Source organism: Brachyistius frenatus, unplaced genomic scaffold (genome assembly GCF_029030835.1).
Source record: "Brachyistius frenatus isolate BFR_SWC_R1_liver_20210118 unplaced genomic scaffold, ASM2903083v1 Contig_11, whole genome shotgun sequence".
NCBI lineage: Eukaryota > Metazoa > Chordata > Actinopteri > Embiotocidae > Brachyistius > Brachyistius frenatus.
In genome coordinates, this window is record NW_027210610.1 from 4921459 (window position 1) to 4943750 (window position 22292).

General features: G+C 39.8%; 1 protein-coding gene across 2 annotated transcripts in view; it reads right to left on the reverse strand.

Annotated features, from left to right (window-relative positions):
- The window catches only part of nrg3b (neuregulin 3b), a 178101-nt gene that overhangs the window by 15827 nt on the left and 139982 nt on the right, over positions 1-22292 (reverse strand). Inside the window, exons 3-6 of one of the 2 annotated variants that reach the window (XM_069691699.1) lie at positions 12356-12429; positions 7318-7344; positions 3242-3344; positions 439-565 (exon numbers count right to left, since the gene is read on the reverse strand). In XM_069691699.1, the coding sequence (XP_069547800.1) occupies positions 439-565; positions 3242-3344; positions 7318-7344; positions 12356-12429 (331 nt within the window). The remainder of the gene's footprint in view (positions 1-438; positions 566-3241; positions 3345-7317; positions 7345-12355; positions 12430-22292) is intronic. The other variant, XM_069691700.1, reaches the window with a different exon arrangement.

The window sequence follows — 22292 nt, forward strand, 5'->3', positions numbered from 1 at the left end:
GCACAGTATATACAGTACAGTATATATATCTATATACATGCACAGTACATGCATCCTTTTTGTTGTCACAGTTTTGCTGCTGTGGTTGCATGGTGAACTCAGGATCCCTGACACCACAACAGATTATAAATTCCAATCTGCAGTTTGTCAGAGGAGTCTGTCATTGCGAAGACGACAGGCAGATTTTTCCTGTATAACAGACGATACATTTATTTTAAACTTGAATTCCCCCACTGCCTCTCGGTCCATGTCAGATATGAGTGTGAACAAAAGTCTTCAGCCAGTAGAGAGATTATTAAGACATACATCATACATCATCCTGTCAGGCACTCTAAACTCTGCACTGTATATAAAAAGAAGGCTACTATAAGCATGGAAATGGTGGTAATGACGACTCGGCTGTGACTGGAAATAAATCTATAATAGGTAAAGACTTACCTTTTGGAACTGAAGGCTGTACTGAAGCCTGGGAGTGGATTTAGACATGAGGCCAGAGGCGTTGACACTGCAGTCTCTCAGGCTGCGGCTATCGGAGAAATGAGCCTGGAGTTTTTCCCTGTGTTTCCTGTGCAGGGGAGCATGTGCGCATTATAAGGAAGACAGATAGCAATATTGCAAGTAAAATAAAAAGATAATCTAGAACAATTGACGACTTGTTGACAATATAGTCTGCAATTAACAGAACAAAAGTATTTCTGAGGCAAAAAAAAAAAACAAGACAATGAACAAAAAAAGGAAAGACTCAGGCTGTATTTGCTTCGGTCAGTAGTCCTCACTTCTCTCTAATGATAACACACTTGGATAATTGTTTTCAGTTCAGGCATTGATTTTTTTTCTACTCTTTTGGTCCAATTTTCACGGCAAGGTGATCATATTTCTTGAATGTTAACCTTTCTTCATGACACAGACAGATACATCACACACAGTGCATAATCCTTGAGATAAACCCTGCCAATAAACTGTCACATTCGCCTATTCAGGGAGGGATTTTACTTTACAACTAGTCATTTGTACTATATGGGGTAAAAGTGATGATGAACCAATGTACATTTTTGGACTTTGTGATAAATAAAAACCTTCCGACAGTTCGAGACTTTTTTTTTTTTTTGTAACGTCGAGACCTGACAACGTTTGTCATATGCTGTTAATGTATGAGTGCCTTGACCTATAAAGGTCAAAGTGACAAAGTGAACACCAGTCAATATGAAACTCAAATGGACGCTTTTTGCCAGCACTGTAACTGAAAGTTTAATGGTGATACAAAGTGTGAAAAACACGCTTAAAAAATAGCACTAAGAGAGAAGACGTCTGGCGCAAGGGAAAATTTAATCAAGGCAATGTACCGTGAAACGTCCATTACATGCCTTTGAGACAGTATTGTAGGAAAAGAGAGAAAGACAAAGGTTTTCCTGGATTACCACCTGGGAAATCTGAGTTTGGATTCTACAGAGGGAGAATTTCTTATCGGTATATATTTTAACATATGATAACGTGAACATATGTACAATCTTAGAACGTTAAGTCTCATTGTTGTTACTGTGTAAGGGATAATTTATCCATTTGTAGGTTTTCTTGCTTAATTTGAATTTTTTTCTGCTGTATTTTCCCACCTACTCAGTGAAAATGCCTGATTTTTTTCTTTAAACATAAAAAAGCTTTTAGGAACAAACAAAATGTGAGAAAGAAAAGTAAAATGCCGTCCTTTAGCTATGCTAAAGTAAAAAAAAAAAAAAAATAGCAGCGTTCTTTCATTTTGGATTAAACTTTGATTGGATTTAAAATTAATTGATGTTTAAGACTTTGGGATTAAATGTTAATTCACCATTAAATGTTCATTTTTAAATTCTAGGTTGTTAAACTCTCTCTGCAGCTGAGGCCTATTAAATGTTTCCTGAGTAAATGGCAAGAAGTAAAAATGTGGGATGCAGATGACTAAAGCGGTTCAAAAGAACCACAAACTAAACTGCAACTGACTCTCAAAAATAATTAACCAAATCACTAACTACTTAAAGAAGAGTATGCAACAGTGCAAGCAGTAAAATAGGTTCATTGCTGTATCTGCCCAATAAGCTCATACATCATACTGTATAACATAATAAAGAGCTTATTGCTTAATAACGTCCATTTCATCATTAAATCCATGATAATCAGCAACTGCTGTTAGATTTTTGGTAAGCATCAGCACTATTGGGATATGTAGTCTCACTTCTAATAACTAGATTTTATAACCACACATAATTAACCAGCCTTTGATTTAAATATTTCTTTTTACATATTTAAAAATGTAGAAGTAGTCTTTTATTTCTCTCTGCCTCTTTGGTAGTCTTCAAACCATATCAATTTATAAGTGGTTAATGTGAAGTGCTGATACAAATGAAATCGTTGGTCTCTACTGAAGAAACAACAGAACTGAAAAAAAGTTAATTACAAGTGAGAGAAGCTATTTATCCGAGCTACGCTGCCCAACAACATTTTGGGAAAAGAGGTTAAATTTAACAAGATTTGTGGGTTTAGATCATTTTCGGTACATTTCTCCCGGTGAGCCAAAACTCTGTGGTCTTGTCGACCGTTAGCAGCCGCACTGCTTAGAGAACCAAAGCTGAAAAATAAAACCAAGTTATGTTTATCAAGGCCAATTCAATCAACACAATGTCCATTAACTCCGCCCTTTTACACTTTGCCAGTACTTTTCTTTGTCTACGTTCCTTTTCTGTCTTCTTCCTTGCAATGAATAATTTACTTTGGCGGTCTGCTTTTGTGCTGCCTGGTGGTCTCTTATCCTCCCTTGCCACACACACGCACACACACACACACACACACACACACACACACACACACACACACACACACACACACACACACACACACACACACACACACACACACACACACACACACACACACACACACACACACACACACACACACACACACACACACACACACACTTAGGGTCTAATGTTTTTGTACTTACCATGGCTCTTGCCGTATCTGTGTATTTTGTTTTGTGGTGAAGCATTTTGTGACACACCTGCTTGCTAAAACCACTTTCCGAATAAATCTTACATGAGTATCTGTCCCAAATGCATCCTACACAATTTAGATTTGATGCCCTGCTAAAACACCCGCTTGCTGACTCACACTTCGAGCTTCATTGGGCTCCATGCCATGATAGTAAAGTGCTCTTTCTGCACAGCCGGGGGCATACTCTACTAATGTGGTTCTGGCTGGCATCACTCACTTGTTGCGGCGGTAGAGAGCCATACATGCCACTCCAAGAAGACAGATCCCCGAGGCAATGCTGAAGATGGACAGCACCTGCCGCTGGTAGGTCTCACCACTCTCTGCAGAGGAGAGAATACAGTTCAGGCCAATGGATATGGGCCTTAGCTGTGATCAAGCAGGGAGGAAGAGATGTTTCATGAATTAACATATCAAACACACACAAATGGCGGAATACATCCACACGCAAGCACACACAGACATCCACCCACAATCTTCATTAGCATAAAGCGACCAATGCCGCTGTCAGTAAATGTCACTGTTTGAGCATAGTATGGGGACATGGCAGACACAGGCAGGGCTCTGTGACATGTGCTAACTGAAGTGTGATAATAATTTTGTTCAGACAAATCCAGCAGGCGACACCGATGGACTCACTGCACAGCAGGGTCACCGTGTGTGTGTGTGTGTGTGTGTGTGTGTGTGTGTGTGTGTGTGTGTGTGTGTGTGTGTGTGTGTGTGTGTGTGTGTGTGTGTGTGTGTGTGTGTGTGTGTGTGTGTGTGTGTGTGTGTGTGTGCAAGGTCTGCATATGTGTCAGTAGTCAGAGACTGATGGCGACAGGGAATTAGCAGCAAATGAATGCTCCTGGAGATTCTTGTCAGGCCCCTGCACATCAACAGCAGAGGCTTAAGGTCACAAGCAGCTGGGACAAGTAGCCGTTGATCCGAGCAGATATCTGCCTGACTGCAGCTGGACTGTGGCGCTGCACTACTTACCATAGTGCATGGTGCAGGGGTTGAGGGCTGTGCATGCACTGGCTTATCAAGAACTCTCACGACAACCCTGTCTCGGGATGAAAATGAGCACAATCTACAGCCTGCAACTTGGTATGGTTCTGACCTACTGGCTTTGCAGAAGGTCGGAGAGACTTTGGCGGTCCCACCGTCACTCGTGATCTTAAACAAGACCTCCTGTGACAATACTCAATCACTCAGAAACAATAAATCCCCGTGTGTGTGATCTCAGCACCATGACAACTGCAGGGAAAAGTGCAGAAAACATTATTGCAACCTGTTCTTGACCTTTGAAAGCTTGTCTGTGGCTTTTGAAGCTGTCAACAGACAACCGTCAGGGGAGGTCTTCTTCATACCTGGCTTGTCTGCCCAGGTTTATCAACTTCCTCCAAACTCTTGTTTTAAGGGCACACACACTGTTGGAGAGCTGCCTTTGTTCAAAGCTAACACTTGAGTGCAACCAAGAAGTCTGTTTTGTACCATTTTTTTTTCTTCAAATTTTCCTCCTCTGCATTACATCAGTGCTGCATCAACACATTTAAAGGGGAGTGTGGTGTAACTGAGTTCAAACTGGAGGGGAATCTTTTTAATATTAGAACGCTTCTGGCCAAAGATAAAGATAACATCTGAACACATCCTGGAGTGACAGTATGTGGATATATATTTATATACCAGAGGTTCAAACTGCCCACTCAGCTCCTGTGGAAGGGAGGCAGCATGGGTATGAATTGAAATAGAGTCTATTCAAAGACATGCTGTAGGAGTGTCCAGCTGTGACACTCTACTGCTTATTTACTGGAAAACTGACTAAATTGTTGTGTGGATGGTTTTGGTCGTCATAAAAAATTTCTGCTTTATGCATTTGAGCATATTTTGAGCTTTGTACTATTAAAATATACTTTAAAGCTATTGCCGACATTTTAAGAGCAATTTGTTCTGTGACCAACAACTTTAGGCCAACATTGTACATTTAACTGGATTTGTGATTTTTATACCAATATTCATATTTGAGGGTATAAATAACTGCATATAATCTACTTGTACCCACAAATATTTCTGTTTTTTCATACACAAACTTTAAATTTGAACTTAAATGCATTTGACTTAATTTATAAAGAACAAGACACTTCAGGTTAGTATATTTTCCAGCAAAAAAAATAAACCCATTGAGCTAATCTGTCTGCCAATACTGTAAACTGTATTCTGTATGGTAAAACATAAAACTATTAAAGGCCACTATGGCAGATGATATCAGGCCTGATAAATGCCTGTCAGGCTCTATTGTGCCTGTTGGAACCGCTTACATATGTGAAACTAGCAATAATGATACCTCAGTGTTGGCAGGCAATGACTTCGAGCTGCACTTTCAAAATGAACAACAGTAGTTGCCTCTGTCCTTTAAGTAATGTGTCGCTTGTATGGATGTGACCCTGGAAACCCTTCCGGCCTTTACCATCAGTGAAATGACCTCTCAATGGCTGCATATTTGAAATATATGGAAAATATCTTTCTCTGCCGCTCCATCTTCGCTGCTCATGTGGAGCACCACCTGAGACAAGCTCTTTCTTTTTTCTTTTTTTTTTTATGGATGAAATAGGCTTTTCAAAAATCAGAACATAAAAACAGCTGTCTACAAAGCCCTGCTGAATGGCTGCAAGGAAAACCCGACATGCAGTCTGTACATAAAACCATTACAGGCCTTTCATGCCCAATGCCCACAAGGCATTCCTGAAATTAGATGCAAGAGCATGTTAGGAAACACACCAAAGTGAGCAGCCTTAGCTATACTGACTGAGCCATGTTGTATTGACACAAGGACAACACAATCCCATAAGGCCAGCTGTGCCATAGCAACTACTCTACACTTGACTACATAAAATGCTATAATGAAGACCATGCTAAAGTATCCATGACAAAATGGGGGTATTCAGCCAGAAATACATCAGTGTAAACTAGTGGGGCACACAGAGCATCAGCTGCTGGGCTGAAGAATGCAAGGAAATCAAAAGGCAAGATCATATTTTGAGCACTCAATCCCACTTCAAACAGCGTTTTACTGTGTTCTGACTGCATGTCTCACTCTGTCATACATTGCACTTATATAACAACTATCAAAAGACTCATTGATTAAGCAGAAAAGGAACACTACTGGAACCCAATGAACAAGCAAGTGAGCATGCAAAGAGCTTACCTCAAAGCCCTGGAAAAAAAAAATCAAACCTATCTGTGTTTCTGTTTGTCTGTCATCTGTTCAGCTATCAATCGATCCATCCTGTTCTCATTTTCTCTAATGCATCCGCCCACCTGCAGTCGCATTCTGAACTAATTTAGTCCCCAGATTAAAATCACTGAACTGAGGAATGTTGTGTGCGGGGCAGGCCTCTCTTCCAGAGCGTCCTCTCCCCTCTCCTTCTATTTCCTGGAGCAATTGTGTGACGTGACAGAAGTGTACGAAGGCCATGTTAATGGAAAACTTCATAGCATGCAATGCTGGGTTTTTATGTATGCACAAAAGCGAGCCGCAGAGCGAGCAAAGGATGGCAAAAAAAAAGAAAATGAAAAACAGTATGAGTGTGGTGGAGTGTGTTTGTGTGTGTGTGTGTGTGTGTGTGTGTGTGTGTGTGTGTGTGTGTGTGTGTGTGTGTGTGTGTGTGTGTGTGTGTGTGTGAGGGGTGGAGGTGGAGGTGGGGGGTAGTGTGTGGGAGAGGGTGGTGGGGGGGGGGCAGGATTGTTTATTTCCTCTGGACAAGGAACAGTGCGTCATTATTAAGGAAAGAGGGCCACATAATTAGTTTTTTAAAGATTTGTTAAATAGCTAGAAGGTGAACAAGTACTTTAAGTAACATCAATGGAAATCCAGAGAGTTTTAAATTGTAAATTCACTGGTTGACTTGTGTGTGTTTGTATTTGTATAGAGCTGTAGATGACTTCTGTTGTTAAACTCAAACAAAGACAGATAATGGTATAAGTTAAGTACTAGATTGCTACTGCTGCTTAATGAGAAATCATACACGAGGAAGACAAGTCGACACACATTCATACAGTACATCATGAATCGCTGTTGTCTGTCTTTGCTCCACACTCATTACATCACTCCCCCTCTAACGGTCCTGTTTTTTTTTTTATACAGACAGAACACACCTAATTCACCACCACGGTGTTTCCATGGCGACTGGCCCACATTAATTTTCCAAGGTGAGCAGCTTTGTTGTGCTGGAATTGTATGTCTTGTTTTGCAGTATTTCACAGATGCAAGGCACATGAAAGATTGACCATTCAGTCAATGAAAAGTTGTCTTACCCATGAACTCGATCCCAAGTTCGTCCGCTGTTCCATTCGGGGCCAGATAGCACGAGCAAAGGCAGGGAAGGGGCAAACAGAGACATGGACAGAGAGAGAGAGAGAGAGAGAGAGAGAGAGAGAGAGAATAAAAAGTTAGAGCATGTAGAGGCTCTATCTTACTCAGAATTGACCTTAGGGAGAGACACATGCTGCAACTAGGCCGTAAAGTGTGTTTCACGGCTTTCTCAGACGTGGCTTTCCCCTCGTGCACCAGGTAATGAGCAAGCCAGCCCCGGATGCTGGCAATGCCTTTCCACGATACTCTGAATTCACACAGCACCGCAGTGGCTTTAATTGAAGAAAGAGAACAACAAAGGTAGGAGGGGGGGGGGGGAGGGGGCGGGCTGAGGGGATTAGAGGAAGGATCATGAAAATAAAGTTGAGAATGACATATCGTGTATAGCTTTATGTCACCGGTGTTGCTTTGCACAGGCCTTTTGTATTGATTGGAGCCTGAGGCATTGTAGTAATGGTCCTCCTCTGTCCCTGAGCATTGCTCTTCAATATTCGCAAGCTGGTTGCCATAAGATGTGACACACGACTACACACGTTCACATGTATGTGCACCCTTACACAATTACACGCGCATGTGTGTGCGCATGTGTTTGTGCACGCTCGCTCACTCACTCGCAAAGTCTTTCTTCATGCAGTTAAGTCTTTTTCCCACAATCCCAGTGCTGGGGAAACAGATAAAAAAAAAGAGGCACTCGTGTTCCTTCCATTCTGACAGAGCCCCCTTTTCATGTCACTGTAATGTAATCTTATTTAAATTAAAATGAAACCCTCACTAGTAATTGCTTTTTCTGACAGAGGTGGTCTGAGTCTTAAATAGAATACAGCTTGCCAAACCCTGACAGATTATGTGTTGGACAATAAAAAAAAAAAATTAAAAAAAAAAAATCTATGAAGCAGAAAAAAAGGGCATTTTGATTGTAACATGGGGCAATCTGTGAGGGCTGGGCGTTTAGTTTAAGGAAAGTCTGAAGCAAACTTAAAACACCCCGAGGAGCAGGAGGGAGATCCAGATAGGCGAAAGACAAATGAACATTTGGATGAATGAGCGTTATCTCATTTTATTAAGGAGCACAATTTGAGGAAATGGATATCTTTAATGCGAATGGTTAAATTTGAAATACAGTTAGCAAACTTCCTTAAATGACATTTAAGGAAAGCTTCAGGGAGCTTTTTGACTTGCACATTTTAAAAATAAATTCAAAATAGTTTTTCAGTCTAAAACTATCTGACAGATTCCTAATGAAGAGGATTTTCATGATTACAGTGACAAGAGAAAAACAGCCTGAAAAGAAGATCTGAAATCACCAAATTATTAAATTAACAGATTCATTTATGTTTTGCATTTAAACAGGAAGCGGATGTCATTATGTTAGGCTTCACATGTTTTTCCTGCAGCCTTGAGGATTATTCAACACGTCAGCATTTTTTATACACTCCTCCTGAGTCACAAACTAACGATGAAGAGAATTAAGAGCCCATCAGTTCTCACAAGGGGACATTATGCTTTGAGGACTTTTGAGTTATAGCTGTATGATCTAGATATGACCGCCTCTTTATTTACTAGATGCTTACTGTCACTGGGGCAACAAACACTTGGCAAGACCAAAGAAGTGAATGCAGCATTTTATTGATGTTGCTTGATCTGTATTATCCATTCAAGCCTCTCTCTGTGATTGCCCATGGCAACAGCCAACACGTTTCCACTCTAAATCGCCCTGACTGTCACAGCCTGTGCAGATGATGTCATTACAACGTTGAGAGCCATCCCTTCCTCTGGCATTGCCTTGTCTGGAGACATTCACCAATCATAATATGTGCAAGCTCCCAATCCTTCGCATTGGCAACTCAAAGCACCCAGGGGACTCATTTACGGTATCCTGCGGGAACCTTGAGCATGCTTGGAGAATACCTGTGCATCATGTCAGATGCTTTTGGCCCGATTAAGAGGCAGGAATCTGGCGGGTGGGGGAGACAATGGCAGGAGTGAATCAAAGCCTTAATCCCTTCCTTCACTTGGGTAAGCAGGGAAATGAGGAGCCAATAGGTGTGTGTGCTTGTGTGTTTATTATTGAACTGGATATTCTGTGTAGCTACTTCCTCCAGGCCGTATATCTACAGGAGGTAAATAGTTTGAATTAGAGAACTGCCTTCTTCCTAAATCTGAATCAGCTGTGTAACAACAAAAGCTGGTTATCTTTATTCTTCTGCTTCTTCAGTCTCCCACCAAACATCACCTCTGTAGTGTCAAAGGTGAAAGTTGCCCAACTGAATACCATTAGTGGCATGGCCCTAAACTCTCTCGTAGTTTAGGAAGAAAGTCTTTGCGGTTCTTCCCCAGGTGTAAACTAAATTGCAGTGTTTCTACACTTCTATGCCTCCAATTAAAGATCCAACCACTTCCCCACCGTGCACCAATGTGTTGGACCACAGCACCTTCTCCCTACCTCATTTCCAAAGCTGAGCTCACAGCAGTGGAGCTGAAGCGCATGGCGGGGAGCCTTTTTTCCCTTTTGTCCCCGTGCTTCTATGATGTGCAGGAAAGTCTCTGCTTGTCTTTCTACATTTGTAAAAGATGTGTGAAGGACTGAGTGGCACCATGTGCAGTCAAAACTGCTCTTTTGAGTCTTTAACCAGTCAATACCAAGACAAAGGATAAAGGGGCAATAGCTGATTTGTGGCCGGAAGGTGCACAGAGATTAATTTCAGTGGGAAAAAAAGAAGCAGAAAAGTGTACATGCCTGATAAAACTTTTTTTAACACCCCGGGGTAGGATTTGTGTCTAATGCTGCCATGTCAATGAAGGAAGAAAAAAAACATAAACTTGCTCATCTATACACAGACATACATACACACAATGAACTGAATTACATTGCAGCTTGGCCCACTTGTAGTTGTCGTTAGTCTGCATGTATGTTATTACATGATTTGGCTTTTAGAAATCAGATAATCCTTCAAAACCCTTGGTAATCTGGGTAAATTTTAGATTACTCTGTATCAATAGAGATCAAAATAGGCTTCATTCTCCTCCCAAATCTTCCAGTGTCATGGCAACTGAAGGGTTGTGGTCAGAACTGTTTTCTGTGGTAATTGGTTGCAGGCGTGGCATTGAGATACAATAATATTTGTATACAGTTTTGTGTAACAGCTCTCAAAGCTTTTGACCTGTGTTTATAACTAAACATATTAGTACTGAAGATTTCTTAAATTTGTTTTGCAAAAGCTTTTTTGAAGACACTAAATATGATGGATAGCTTATTGTGTGTTCACTGGCCACTTACTCAGCCATCCTTCTATTTCATGTGACCACGTACTCTTATACTACTATCAGAAATGATAACATGCTTCTAGAAATGAATCAAAGAATTCAATGTGAGAAGGAAAAACATAGTGGTTTGCTTCTTGTCCACACCTTGCAGACATATATGAGGGCTTGCTAAAAGTTAATGCCTTTGTTTTTAAGGGTTCATAAAATGAAAAGGTGGGCAATCAAACACTGGTATTATTACAGTAAGAGCACAAACTGGGCCAATAGCTTTGGAGCATATTATCACAACTGCTGTTTTCTAGGAGACTCTTACTTTTAAGTGTTTTGTTTACCACATGCTGATTAAACTGATTGATAGGTTTACCTACAGCTACTGTAAAAGATGCTGCTCCATGAAACCATTTTTTTTTTATTTTGTGTTTTAATGTTTGTCATGAAAAAATGTTTTCTTTTATATTTTGCCCTTTGGACAATAAACCAACATGTATTATAAATGTGTTGTAATCCGTTTGTGTCTTTAAGTGTCCTTTTTTGTGCAAAACACAATGAAGCTCGGCTTATGTTAAAGAACTACAAAAAAATCTCCCGAGCCAGACACACAGGAAAATTGATGTCTGCCGACAGAAGATAAAATAAATCCCAGTGAAAACTGAGGGCCATATGAAAACATGAAACATGCTTTGTGAAACTAGCTTGTGACCCCGTTAATGAACTCTTCGAGGGCTGGGAGGAATCAAACAGAAGGCGATAGGAGTTAAGTTTTCTCCCTGACTCTGGGTGTAGAGGTACAAGTCACTCCATAAAACAGTGTGAATTTGTAAAGCCGCAGTCTCATGGGAAAGGCTCAGGGCCTCCAATTTCTCTCTCTTGTACCTTTGACTTTTTTCTTTATTTTTTAACTACACTTCGCAGCTGTCATGGGGGTTCAAAGACTTCAGGGGAATTGTTTTTTGTGAACAATAGGACACTGAAGATTTTCCTTCCTCTTAGCTAGACTGAAGCAAAGTAAGAATAAAGGTTAAAAAGGAGGTTTTGGGCATAGGGTTTAATTTTTATACAGTGGCAATAAAGAAATCTCGCCTCATAATACACATTTTGTCTGGGCAATGTTTTTTACTGCTTTAATAATTGCTAGCGTTCATATTCAAATGAAAACCTCCACATTATGACATTATTAATCAATTAAGGTGTTCTCTTAGATTAAATACGAACTGCATGTACTTATTTTTGGGAGGAGAAATATCTTTTCTTTCTTTTGACTTTTACATTACATTAGCATAAGTAGCAAAAAGCTGGAAAATGAATCTCAACCTTTTATCCTGGGCAGTGGAGCGTTTCCTTTTCTGTGACAGCTTTGTCATCTTCAGGAGCACCTTGCGGTTCCCTGCGCTTGTAATATGTAAAACAGCTTCATTCTGCTTTTATTGTGCACTGAGAATGAGAATTTCAATCATATAAGCTCTATAACTATAAAAATGGCACCAAAAGACAAGCCTATAAAAGTATGTTTTTATGCAGTGTTAGAGGACCATATAATCCTGCGCTGCAAGAGTTAATTTAAAGGCCGTTCTCACTTTTATATTTATCTTGTTGACAAATACAGTAGAGTCAGACATTTGCTCAAGGGCATGTAACATGTTGTTGTTATGAATTTGTTTTCATGTTACAGATCAATACACCAAGACTGTAGAATAAAAAATGGAAGCGAGAGCGTACTTGGGTCTGACAAGATAGCATCTGTCTTGGGTACAAACTGGTCACAGCGTAGTCCATGATAGCCCTCCTTACACCTGCGAGAGAAGAGGGGAAAAAGAGACAGAGAACAAGATTTGAAATTAGACGCAAAACAAACCAAGCAAAAATAAATAAATAAAAAAAAAAGTACCAAAGTCCAGTATCAAGTATCAACTGAAGAGACTTGCAGAAAAAGGAAAAGTAGAGAGCAGGAAACCTTAGACAGAAGAAAGAATGGAAGGTAAAAAGTGGAGTGCTCACTGAGGACTGAGGTGGTGGTGGGAGATACACACAAACTGTTGAGAGGGGTGGGGTGAGAAGAAAGGGAGGAAGGGGAAGATTCGTAGTTGGGCAGGCCCAAGCAGCGCCTGCAGTCGCACTGATAGCACATGACTGACAGGAATGGCAGGTCCCAGTGGAAGAAACGGGGTGCTGGGATGGCGAGCGCTTGGCGTCTTGCAGACGACGCAAGATCTACAGCAGAGGGGAGCTGCCGTAGTTGGAACACTCTTATAAACAACGTCCTGGCAAAATCCAAATATTTGCCTTCCTTATCAAACAAATATGCCTGCACTGTTGATGCCTGCAGATCCCTCAGCAACTGTCATAGATATGTCCACTGAAATAATGGCATTTGATGTCTGCCTGTGTATGAAGAAATATTATATTATAGTATTAATAATACCCTTTGCCTATCAGACCATTATGAATTACAACGTTTAGTACATTTTGAATTCTTGTTAATTATTGAAGGTTTTTCCCCCCATCAACCCTTAAAATGAATGAATAAACAAATGAACAACGTACTTTTAGTTTTATAATGAAAAATGATCACAGACTATAAACTTGCACAAAAACAAGTGAGAAATATGCACTAAATACCAAGTTTGGCACAATCCTCAATATTTTTTGTCTCAAAGAGATTTAAATATTTTTATTCCAATCTTCAATTGTGGCCACAATGTGAGCACATTCAGTGGGCTGATCCATCCCTCTGCACTTTCACAGCTTACGCGAGACAATTGGGGGATTTGCTTTGATGTGTCTGTTTCAACATAAACTTGTACATGAGCGAGCGACATGTCAGAATTGTCTATATTTTCTCCATTCAGTCATTCCATGATATATTGTTGGTAAACTTCTGGGGCTTAACACTCACACATTATTCATCAATATCTGTCCGCCACATTTCCACCAGCATCACAGATTCCACGTTCAGCGTAATGTGTTGGATGAATGACAAGATGAAGTGAACAATTCAGTCTTACTTAGGTTTGCTTGACATGATAGCTTGAAGACAAATCATATAAAAAAAACAACCTCCACCAACAACGACTAGTGAGATATATAAAACAACAAGAGGAGAGGAGTTGTTTGTAAAAGCTGGGATTAGAATAAAAACTGATAAGATTGTCATAAATCTTTGTTTTTACATCTCAAGCTGCAGTTTCAGCTGCATTTTTTCAGAGTGACTCAGCTGTGTATGTGCACTATCTCATCTCTCTTGTTTTCTCTATAATGCAGAACAGCACAATTGCTGGGAATAAAATATACATAACTCTCTAATATAACATGGCCTCAAAGCCGATGCTTTTATAAAGGCAGCTGCATGGCAAAGGTCATTGGCTGCCCATTATTTAAATCTGCACAGAGCCTGTTCCTGCTATGGTAGGTGGAGCAGCATAAGTGACGTTTTCCAGTGAGGTGATGAAGTACAATTTCTGCACAAAACTGTGCATGTGGTTTCACTTACATTACAATTCCTGCACTTTGAAGGTTTTCAGCAGTCAGACAATGCAACAGATGCATTTCTGATGCTGTTTGTAGTAATGTAATAATGTAATCTGTTATTTCTTATATGTATAATTGTGTTAACCCTGATTTTTTGCTCTCCATTAACCAAAAGTATTTATGACTAATATCCAACTGTTAAATGGTGCAACACCAACTCGTCGCTAACTTTGACTGTCTATCTTTTCATGTTAGAATAGTATTGTTGGTTTTTAAAACTTTTTCTTACTGGAAACATCAGCATGCTGCAGCAGGAATTGACTGAGAATGAGAGCAGGGAGAGACAAAATGTTCCAGGCCAGAAACCTAAAACAATGAGTTAAAATGTGTTATATTGCTCTGCAGACCTGAGAGCAAATGCAGAGTTGGATTGATAAAGGGTTCTTCATTACAAACCATACGTTTCATACGAAACAGCATTATTTGTTTTTATTCAAGTTACAATGAAAGACGTAAACGCATTTTTTCACAATGGCTGTGCTAAAAATGGAGTTTCAAAAGCTTTTGAAATGTGCGTGCCCTTCATAGCAAACAGCAGCTCCGTCAAGCTGCAGGGTGTGATCATTGAAACAGTCATTTTGTGTTATATGGCAGTAAGAATTTCCCCAACTGCACCTTTAAATAGTGGGACTCATTACTGTTTAAATGATGTGTGAAAATACCCTTGAATTAAACCCTCTAAATCTTAAACCTCAAACTCTTTGTGCCATTTCATTTCCAAAGTAACAATCAAAACACACAAAAACCTCTATAGTCATCTGCTCAAGCAACCAGAGGGGGATAAAAAACAACAACCGTGATACTCTCCTGTCATTGTCTCTCCAGCAGCCAGACTTCTACCTCTTAATCAGCCTGAAAAATGACTAATGCAAAACCCTGGCATTCTCTAAACTCTCTCTCTCTCTCTCTCTCTCTCTCTCTCTCTCTCTCTCTCTCTCTCTCTCTCTCTCTCTCTCTCACACACACACACACACACACACACACACACACACACACACACACACACACACACACACACACACACACACACACACACACACACACACACACGTTTATGTCTTTTTATGTCTTGCAGAGCAGCACACACAGCTAACAACACGCTACACTTGGTCTGAATGTTGAAAAATACTATTATTTTGGACCAAAAAAACATAATGTAAATCACAGTATAAATCCTGAACTCTTTAGTGTATGGATGCAATTGATTTTTTAGCCTGGACTGCTTTAATTAATTAATACAGCATTAGTAGTCACAGCAGTATAATAACAATTTCTGTGCCAAAGAGCATCGGCTTATGATCCTTGTTCACAACCAGTGAATTAAAGTGTAAATAGCCAGCATGATTTAAGTGATTATGACATGCATTAGAAGCTCTAAAGCAAAAAATTATAATTTATCACCATGGAGAAATTACATTGAATCTGATTGAACACTTTACAAGGAAATGTAATATGCAAAAAGAACACATGATGCATGAAGCAGCAATCCAAATGACTAATGCACGGATATCAGATTAATTATAGAATTAAAACTGCTTTGTATGGGAGAACATAAGTCAGAGCCACAGTGGGGGAGTAAAACAGGGTGGACACAAAATCTTTATATTAATTTGTATTTTTATGTTTGCAATAACTTTTCATTGAAAACGTCAAATGCATATTAAAGGCAACAGGGCACCTTTATCTTTAGTGTTAACTGTCTGGATGTGGCCACATATAAACATTGGGCATCCCTACATCCTTAATTTAAAACTGAATCCTTAAAAAAAAAAAACATCCCCATTGTTCCTTTTATATTGTCAGCATGGCAATCTAAGTCAAACAGCCAATGATGTAATGGACAATTCAGGGAGGCACCCACGACGTCCAGTAGGATTTCAAGGGTAAGTCGTCCCTCCCCTGCCGTTGCTCGGCTCTCCCCTACGTTGCACCTTCTATTGCCTGGGTGTGAGCCGAGACGCCTTGTTAGTATTCTGAATCACAAACCCAAAGGCAGAGTGCCTGTCTGGCTATCTGTTTACGTCTGGGCTTGCTATTCTGTTTGTCTATGTCTGCATCTCTCCCCTCCTACCCATCTTTGTAGCAGTGTGAAATAAGCTCAGCCATCCCTCAATGAGATGCAAACAATGCTTTGTAAATGTGTTTGCGTGAACATGGCGCCGAATGCCTGAATGGATGATAAACAATGTGAGATAATGAAACGTTCCGAGTGTGTGTTTGTGTCTGTATCTCCAAAGAGGAAAATGGGAGAACTAGAGCTTGTATATTGTGTATGTGTGTGTTGGGGGGTGGGGGTAAATATCTCAAAGTGAACCCAGATGTGTGTATGGATTGGGGCATATATGACAGCTTTCTCCAGTTGTGTGTGTTTATATCCTGTCATCGCTGTGTGTATGAACAGCAGCTATAGACTCAGCGCGTGTTTTCCCCTACTGCTCCGAAGCTGTCTGCCACTACCCAGCTGCTTTTAACACATGTTCCAGTCATAGCGAAAACACACCTCCGAGTCTGGAGGATGACGGAGGGGTGGGGAGCTCTGCCTCAGAACTAATCACCAGCCTCCCTGTTAATTAGCAGGAAGAAAAATGGAGGATAGTTTGACTGCAGAGGGGGAGGGAAAAGAGGTTCGAGGAGGAGATAAGGGAAGGGAGTGTGAGCCTGTCAAGCAAACTTTCATTTACCTTCCGACAGCCATGCATATTAGCCTCCACATGTTCTATAAAATGACTCCATATGCTATTACAGAAGAGGCAGAGGGAAGGTGCCATAAATTACTGGAAGTGCTATTACTAACAGTTTATGGTTATCTTTATTTGATATTGAAGTATAACAAGAGTAATTCAAGCTTAAATTCAAATATCATTCATGACCATGACCAGTTGTAGTTTCAATGTTTTTCTGAGCACCTGAGAGCAACAGGCTATTGTTTACTGTTGTTTCTATAGTCTTTAAACTAAGCTGTGCTCAGCAGTTCCGACAGCTGCGATATGATATTTACTGCACAGAACATGAGAGCGGTATCAAACCTCTCTTCTATCTCATGGCAAGAAAGCAGTACAGTTCTACATTTAGACCTACATCCTGGCTAAACACATTTGGTTCAGTACCTTCTTGACCACAAAAATGGTGTCCTCAGAAATAATGGATATTACATCTATAATCTATGACATGTGGGCAAACTGTACACGCTGATCCAGCACAGACAGTAAATTGATCTTGTTGTGAGAGTGTTTTCCCAGTTGAGTAATTTATCTAATCAGTGATCCATTAAGAAACTAAAGACTTAGAATTAGAATAAAATTGTAAAACATCGTAGCTTTTTCTAAAATTATACACATACTTGTGCTCTATTCACGTTTCTAAAACACACTTTTTTTTTATCATTGCTAATCCAACAGGATTTAGAAATGCAATTTTTTTTTTTTTTTACTAAAATTTAATGAATGTACCAAATGTTGTAGCTTTACAGGCTGTGCATTGTGTAATTTCTTATACAAAGCAACTGCTTTTTAAATTTTTTTTTTTTTTTTTTTTAAAGGTGTCAATATGTCCTGAACTACAGCTAGCTGGAATCAATTCTTCTTTTCTAAGGGGACAAATAGATTAATTGGACATTCTATTATTGATTTGATATCCTGCCTGGTTCAATATCATAGTTTTACCTTTTAAAAAGGAAAGGATTAAGCACACTCATAGCTCCAGTCTCAATATGAAACAGTTTCCAAAAACACATATTGATTTATCTGGGCTACATACTGAACTGCATGTCTACATTTGACTATAGCTGGTGAACCTTGAGCTGCTTTTTTGAAAATGAAATAAACAACTTACAGTATTATGCTGGCATTAACACACGACTTAGAAATAGTTGTAAACGTAAGCGGGAGGAACATTGCATGCTACTAAAACTTGGCACTTGATCTCTATTCATGATGATTATGAAAACTGACTGAAAGTATCTACAAATAATTTGTAGTACAGATCATGTTGGGCTGAACCAGTTTTTTCCCTAATTACCTGACTTCTTGGAAATTATTTTCTTGAGTCTTATTATCAAAGGCAATCATTATTTGGCAGCAGGGGTTCCCGCCACACTCAACAGACACATTTATCACACTGCACCAAGTCTTTTGAGTCACTGCCATGTTTCATATGGCACACCAACTGGTGGAGTTTATGTTTTTAAGTATTACTGAATGGGGCGTTACCCCTAATTTCCATAACTTGATCTACAAATCATGCATAATAAAATAAATATTTGAATATGCATCAAAGCACAGACGCAATATGGCATTATGTTAATTGTGAAATATTGAAATACATAATTTAAATTCCATTCACTGTGTGGAGCTGGAGAATACTGTGCTACTTTAATTTGGATCATTTTTTGAGATACAGCACCTGCTGCCGTCCATGATACATTCCTATTTCATCAAGTGTGTAAATACAGTACAGCAGGAGGAGGCTGAGGGCACGCAGCTGATTTAAGCTGCATTTGCTTTCCACCACAGCCTACTTTTTACCACTGGGAAGGTCAGGATGACTTACGAAAATCCATTTTTTTATGAGCAGAAAAACGTCGACCTCCAGCGATTTAATTTCTTTTATAATAAGAAATACACATAAACATATCACAACTATCTCACACACCCACACACACACACACACACACACACACACACACACACACACACACACACACACACACACACACACACACACACACACACACACACACACACACACACACACACACACACACACACACACACAAAAGAATGCATACACATGCACACAGCTATCCCAGCTCCACTCTCAATATCAAAGCATAATCAGTGGCTGACAGGTCTCTCACTGTTATTGATGGGCGATGAGGGAAGAATAGGAAGGAGTTGGCTGCAATATGCCCAGATTGTTCTGAGTTAAAAAAAACCAACAACTATATATTTAGTTTATATGTTTATAAATAAAACACAATACAAGGCCAAAATGCCTCCAATAAAAAGAGGCGTTTGCATTTATCGCATGCGCCATACATATTCCTATTTGTCTTTTGCAGCAGTGCAGCGGGGAATGTAGGGTGGACATGATTTATACTTAGAGCGAATTTGATGGATGTGTATTACTGAGTGAAAGCTGTTTACATACAAGAGTGATACGCAGCTGCCAGGATGCGTCTGCGTTCAGAACTTTAATGTGGTGCCAAGAAGAGGTAAAGCTCGAAACTTTTCTTTCGAGAAAAATAACGGGTTTTAAACAGACGTAGCAGTGGAATCGCTGGCATAATAAATTTGAATAGTCTTAATTACTTTTATGACAAAACAGACCGTTAATGAGCTTTTTCATTTGCAGAGGACAAGAAAAGTATGATGTATGATATGAAGCACCAGAAAGCTGTGATTAAAATATAGTTTGAACTATAGTGTCGGATATCGCACACACAAAAACATCTAAAGTTAATGAGAGGTTCATTAGGCTTCTTACTAATGAGCCACTTTACTGATGTAGTAAGTACGCGGTGAATAAAGTTAAGTAAGGTTGTAGTGTCCTCCTCTCTTTTTCACCCCTTTTTGGATCTTATCCTGAATACATTTTGCGGCCCTGGTAAACAGTGTTTACAGTAAATTGCCTTTTCCTGAGCTGTACCCTGGTGTAATTACTGCTGCGATGTCCCCATTTTGCTGTAGGGATCATTACATTTTCATCAGCTAAGACAGTAAACAAGGCCGCTGCAGCCGCCTCACTCATCAAGTAAAGACACACACAATCTCACCATCAAAAGTCATCTGAATTAACTAGCTAAATAAAATATTTCAGAAGGCGCATGGCACAAAGAGAACACACGCTGTTCAAGTCTGGTGATCCCTATTCACAATGCTCCTAGAAACCATTAAGCTCTTGCAGGATGAAGACGTTGTGGCCTGTTTGCTTCGCACATCAGCGGGGCTGATTGTGAAACTGGGAGCTGGCACTGTATCACGCAGGAGTGCACACTACATCATGACGGAGCTCCCAAGCTGCGATTCTGTAACAGGTGCTGTTTCAAAGGACTAGAGATAACAGAGTGGAAGAAAAGGGCGAGGGGAGACGGACACAGTGAGAGAGGGGAGATGCTGCTGAAGGGGATATATTCCTCTTCATCTTCAGAGATTTCTTTTGGCTTTCTCTTTCTGGATGTGTGTATTTGTATTTGTATGCGTGTGTGTGTGTGTGTGTGTGTGTGTGTGTGTGTGTGTGTGTGTGTGTGTGTGTGTGTGTGTGTGTGTGTGTGTGTGTGTGTGTGTGTGTGTGTGTGTGTGTGTGTGTGTGTGTGTGTAAAATAGCACAAAAACACTGGAACAGTGGGAATTTCTATTCGGTTTTGAAGAGAATAATACTTTAAGCTACACTCTTGAAGAATATGGATGTATTTTATGAGTAGTCCATATCGATTAAATATTCAGAAGAATTGCACTTCTAACCCTGTCTAATAGCAGCCATCTCCAATATGTACTATAAACCCTTAAAACCTCCACAGGCACTTTTTTGTATTTTGCATTTCCACTTCTAGTGATTCATAATTTAGATGTTTACTGAGAAATAAACAAAAGGAAGTGCATTATTTTAGCTGCTGCAACAAAAGGAGATTTCTTGCAATTTTTTTGTAATTCACGCACGGACCAATTTTGGGCAGTGTTGGGAGAAAAAAACAGAGGACAGCTGATTAAAATAAACCTTATTTAGGCAACAGTGGGTGACATTTTATATTTCTTTTACAGTCACAACAACGATGCTAAAGATACAAGAGGCAAAGGTGGGATTTTCACATTTTTCAAATAAATAATTTTATCAGCCAGCCCCACATCAAACCAAGCTTTGTGCAATGGATCTATACACCAAATTGTTACTCATTCAATATGGTGTGCTGCAACAACATGGTCAGAATTTGAGTATTAAGACATTCAGATACAAGTACAAACATGTTAAATATTAAAGTGAGTTTTAGGTTTCTATGTTTTAGCTGCAGTCACTTTAACGAGAGCAGTTACATATAATACATTTGTTTGGCCATTTATGGTTGCATGGTTAGGTGTATTAATGGGAGTTTGTTTTCAAACTGTAAGTTAGTCTGTAATGCCAGGTGTACACAGCAAACAGGAACAGCTAATGGCTGATTTAGCATGCTCATTTCATAGGGACAATTTGCCAACATGTAAACAAATGTTGGGTACAAAACAAATGCAGGGCTTATGTTGAAACCTATAGCTAACTCACTGACTCCACATCATACCTCCTGTTTACAAGGAGGACTATGATATTAATTTAATGATGATTTTGTCCTGGTTTGAGACAAAACGAATCCTGACAAAAATGATTCTAACTGTACTTATATGTACGGCACAAAGGCATTTCTAAGCGGATAAGACAGATGACAACGTGAACATTTTTACTGAGTTTATCTTTGCTGCTTTAAATGTACCAAAAGAGCTTAGGGAAGCCATCGAATGACCCACCGGAGACATTTCTCCAACTTTTATTATTCATTATACTTCTCCTTCTCCCTTCAAGCGACTGCCACGTTCTGTTGGCTGCCTCCACTATGACGCAACACATTAGACATGTAGAAGGGGTGTTTGAACTGTACTATGAGAGGACATAATGTGATTATTAAACAGTAATAAAGAAAGATGGCAAGGGACCGGGGGGAGGACCCACAAGAGCCCCTGCTTGTCAACGAGGTGTGTAAAAGCTTATCCCCTTTGATATCATTTACTTGCCCCGTTAGGACTGTGCCAATGAAAAAGTAATTAAGTTTAACTGTGTTGTTTGAAACCCCGACAACAGATAGAAAAATACAGTCCTATCATCGCCCATTACTTGAAAATGATTCAGTTTATTTTTCATTAGTGAGCAACATGTTCGACTGAATTTTACTAAAGGTGCCAAGAATTGCAGCAGCTTCACCACAGCAGCACAGAGAGTGACCAAAATAATTCATCTCCCTCTGGTAATAGGTAGGTGAAAATGTATGTAACATTCTTGCCTAGTGAGCTGCGGATCCTCTCAGAGTAACGCAGATCACTTGCATAGCGGAAACATGACTTGAGTGAATCTTGAATGCATCTAAAATGAATGATGTCTTACAGGC